The 3,540-nt window shown below is 36.0% G+C and overlaps 1 protein-coding gene across 1 annotated transcript; it reads right to left on the reverse strand.

Moving 5' to 3' along the window:
• Positions 1-1,959: 1,959 nt before the first annotated feature.
• On the reverse strand, positions 1,960-2,436 carry LOC136158147 (large ribosomal subunit protein uL23-like). The gene has a single exon (XM_065919912.1). The coding sequence runs from the start codon at positions 2,434-2,436 to the stop codon at positions 1,960-1,962; it is 477 nt and encodes a 158-aa protein (XP_065775984.1).
• Positions 2,437-3,540: the final 1,104 nt, after the last annotated feature.

A 3,540-nucleotide genomic window follows, 5' to 3' on the forward strand; every position in this document is an offset into this window, starting at 1 on the left:
CCTTTTTTTGCCTTCCATCTTTCCCAGAATCAGAGACTTCTCCAGGGTCTATCTCTAGAGGGAGCTTAATTGGAGAGATAAGAACAGATAGGGTCCTGGAATCTGGGGTAACCTAGGAAGGATCAGGGGAAAAGCTCATCTGGATCAGATGCTAAAGAATATTTAAAACGTCATGTTACTTGAGCACTCAGGAGCCCTTTCATTTTGAATATCTATGCCTCTCTTGTTATTCTGTTTTCCAGTATTCTCTTTTTTCCCCTTTCCTCTGAAATTATCCTCTATTTGTTAACTTCTCTTTCCTATTTTTCTTCTCTTCTTCCCCATTGTGCTGCAACCTGAGAGAATTTTTCTGCCTAGAAATGCTCACCCATGTATTGTCAGCTATGTCTAATCGGTTATTCTGCCTATATTTTTAGTTGTACATTTTTATCTAAATCTTAATTTCCAAGAATGCATATCTTTCCATAAATGTCTTTAGGGTTCTAGTAGTGAAAAGGAAGGGGAGAATGGATTTAGGATAAGCAAATGTGAGTGTCTGTTAAGGCATGTAGTCAATATGCAGTTTTGTAGCAAGCTTTGTTTTAATCTGTACTATATCTCATCCATAAATATTCTTCAAAAATATGCACTTTAGTATCTGGATAACATTCTGTTTTACAGACTGTACATTTTAACCATTTTAATGTGTTTAACCATTCTTCTAATGTTGGAAATTCAGTTTGCTTGCATTTATCATTAATATAGTTAGCCAAGAAAGAGCATGCTAACATAAAAGGACTCATGTACAGCTCTGATGATGTTCCTAGAAAACATTCCTAAGAGAGAAATTACTGTGTCAAGACAGATATTATCAAAATACTCCTCAAAATGTTATCAATGTACATTCTCATCAGATATTTATGAGAGGGTTCAATTCATCTTTCCCCATCAACAGAGGCAAAAATATTTTGTCTTTAACACGTCTTTTTGATTATTAATGAGGATGAACTTCCCCCACATAATTCTTGACCATATGTATGAAATATTCTCATTGTGCATTTCCATTTTTGTATAGTTGGTAGCTATTTCTGTTGCAAGATTTTTATATATTGAGGATATCGAGACTTACTAATAGTTTTAATGAAAAACGTTCCAGTTTTTAAGTAACATTTATTTCTAATAAACATGGTTTCTAATTGTTTAGAAACATGGTTTAGAAAATAGGCATGGTTTCTAATAAACAGAAGACACTTAACTTTTACTTTATTTTCTTGTTATTCATGTATGTTATTTTTATGTTTTGAAGTTTATCCCTCTAATGGGACTTCCCTGGTGATCCAATGGTTAAGAATTCACCTTTCAATGCAACAGGTGTGGGTTTGAGTCCTAGTCAGGGGAGTTAAGATCTCACATGCCTCGGGGTCAAAAAACCAAAACATAAAACCGAAGCAATATTGTAACAAATTCAATAAAGACTTGAAAAATGTCCCACATCAAAAAATCTGGAAAAAGTAAAAAAATGAAGTAAAGTTTATCCCGCTAAGATTTCCTTTATGTTTTTAAGTTTCTAGGTATCTTAGTTAACTGTTTATAACTGATTCATATGTGTTTGAAATAAATCATATACTGTTTTTGAAAGAGGAAATGTGGTTATTTGCTTTACTGTTTATAGCTTCTACATTCCATCATTTTCATGATCAAGACTGATCATTTCTATGAGTACATGCATGTCATATTATCTTTGTATTTGCTTTGTACTGTGGTATGATGTTGGATACATACAAAGTAAAACTGCTTATATTTTATTATGAATTGTAACTTTAATCAATACCACCCACATTTTCCCATGTAATAATCCCTTCAGTTTTTTCTGTTAATTTGATTTTTAAACCTTATTCATATTTGCCTTTAATACTTTTTTCTTTTTTTTTTTTTCATAGTGAAAACTTTTATATTTGGAGTTAGCCAGCTGGACTCAGTCTAGATGATCCCAATTTTGTTGGCAACATCCAAAGCATCATAGTCAGGAGCTAGTCGAACATATGCCTTCTTCTCTCCATCAGGCGTGATCAGAGTATTGACCTTAGCCACATCAATGTCATAGAGCTTCTTCACAGCCTGTTTAATTTGGTGCTTGTTGGCCTTGACATCCACAATGAATACCAGTGTGTTGTTGTCTTCTATTTTCTTCATGACTGACTCGGTGGTGAGGAGTAATTTGATGATGGCATAGTGGTCAAGTTTGTTTCTCCTAGGGGCGCTCTTCCGAGGATATTTGGGCTGACTCCAGAGCCACAGTGTTTTGGGCCCCCGGAAGGTGGGTGACGTCTGGATCTTCTTTTTCTTGTGGCTGTGGACACCTTTCAACACTGCTTTCTTGGCCTTCAAAGCCTTTGCTTTGGCTTCAACTTTAGGAGGGGCAGGGGCTTCCTTCTTCGCCTTCTGCGCCACCTTCATGAAAAGTCTTTTTTTTTTCTTCTTTTTTTTAGTTGAGGGATGATTGCTTTACAGAATTTTGTTGTTTTCTGTCAGACCTCAGAATGAATCAGCCATAAGTATACATATATCGCCACCCTTTTAAACCTCCCTCCCACCTCCTGTCCCCTCCCACCCCTTAAGATTGATACAGAGCCCCTGGTTTGAGTTTCCTGAGCCATACAGCAAATTCCTGTTGGCTATTTTACATATAGTAATGTAAGTTTCTGTGTTACTCTTTCCATACCTCTCACCCTCTCCTCCCCTCACCCCATGTCCATAATTCTATTCTCTGTTTCTCCACTTCTGCCCTGTAAATAAATTCTTCAGTACCACTTTTCTAGATTCCATATATATGCGTTAGAATACGATACTTATCTTTCTCTTTCTGAGTCACTTCATTCTTTCTGTACAATCAGTTCTAGGTTCATCCACCTCATCAGAACTGACTCAAATGTGTTCCTTTTTATGGCTGAGTAATATTCCATTGTGTATATGTACCACAACTTCTTTATCCATTCATCTGTCAATGGTCATCTAGGTTGCTTCCATGTTCTAGCTATTGTAAATAGCTGCAATGAACAATGGGATACAAGTGTGTTTTTCAATTTTGTTTTCCTCAGGGTATATGCCTAGGAGTGGCATTGCTGGGTCATATGATGGTTTTATTCCTAGTTTTTTTAAGGAATCTCCATTCCGTCCTCCATAGTGGCTGCATCAATTTACATTCCCACCAACAGTGCAAGAGTGTTCCCTTTTCTCCACAATCTCTCCAGGATTTATTGTTTGTAGACTTTTTGATGATGGCCATTCTGACCAGTGTGAGGTGATACCTCATTGTAGTTTTGATTTCCATTTCTCTAATAATGAGCAATGTTGAGCATCTTTTCGTGTGTTTGTTAGCCATCTGTATGCATTCTTTAGAGAAATGCCTGTTTAAGTATTTTTTCCACTTTTTGATTGGGTTGTTTGTTTTTCTGGCATTGAGTTGTATGAGTTGCTTGTATATTTTTGAAATTAATTCTTTAAGCCAGTTGTTTCATTTGCTATTATTTTCTCCCATTCTGGGGTTGTCTTTTCACCTTG

The sequence above is a fragment of the Muntiacus reevesi genome, chromosome 2 (assembly GCF_963930625.1).
Source record: "Muntiacus reevesi chromosome 2, mMunRee1.1, whole genome shotgun sequence".
NCBI lineage: Eukaryota > Metazoa > Chordata > Mammalia > Artiodactyla > Cervidae > Muntiacus > Muntiacus reevesi.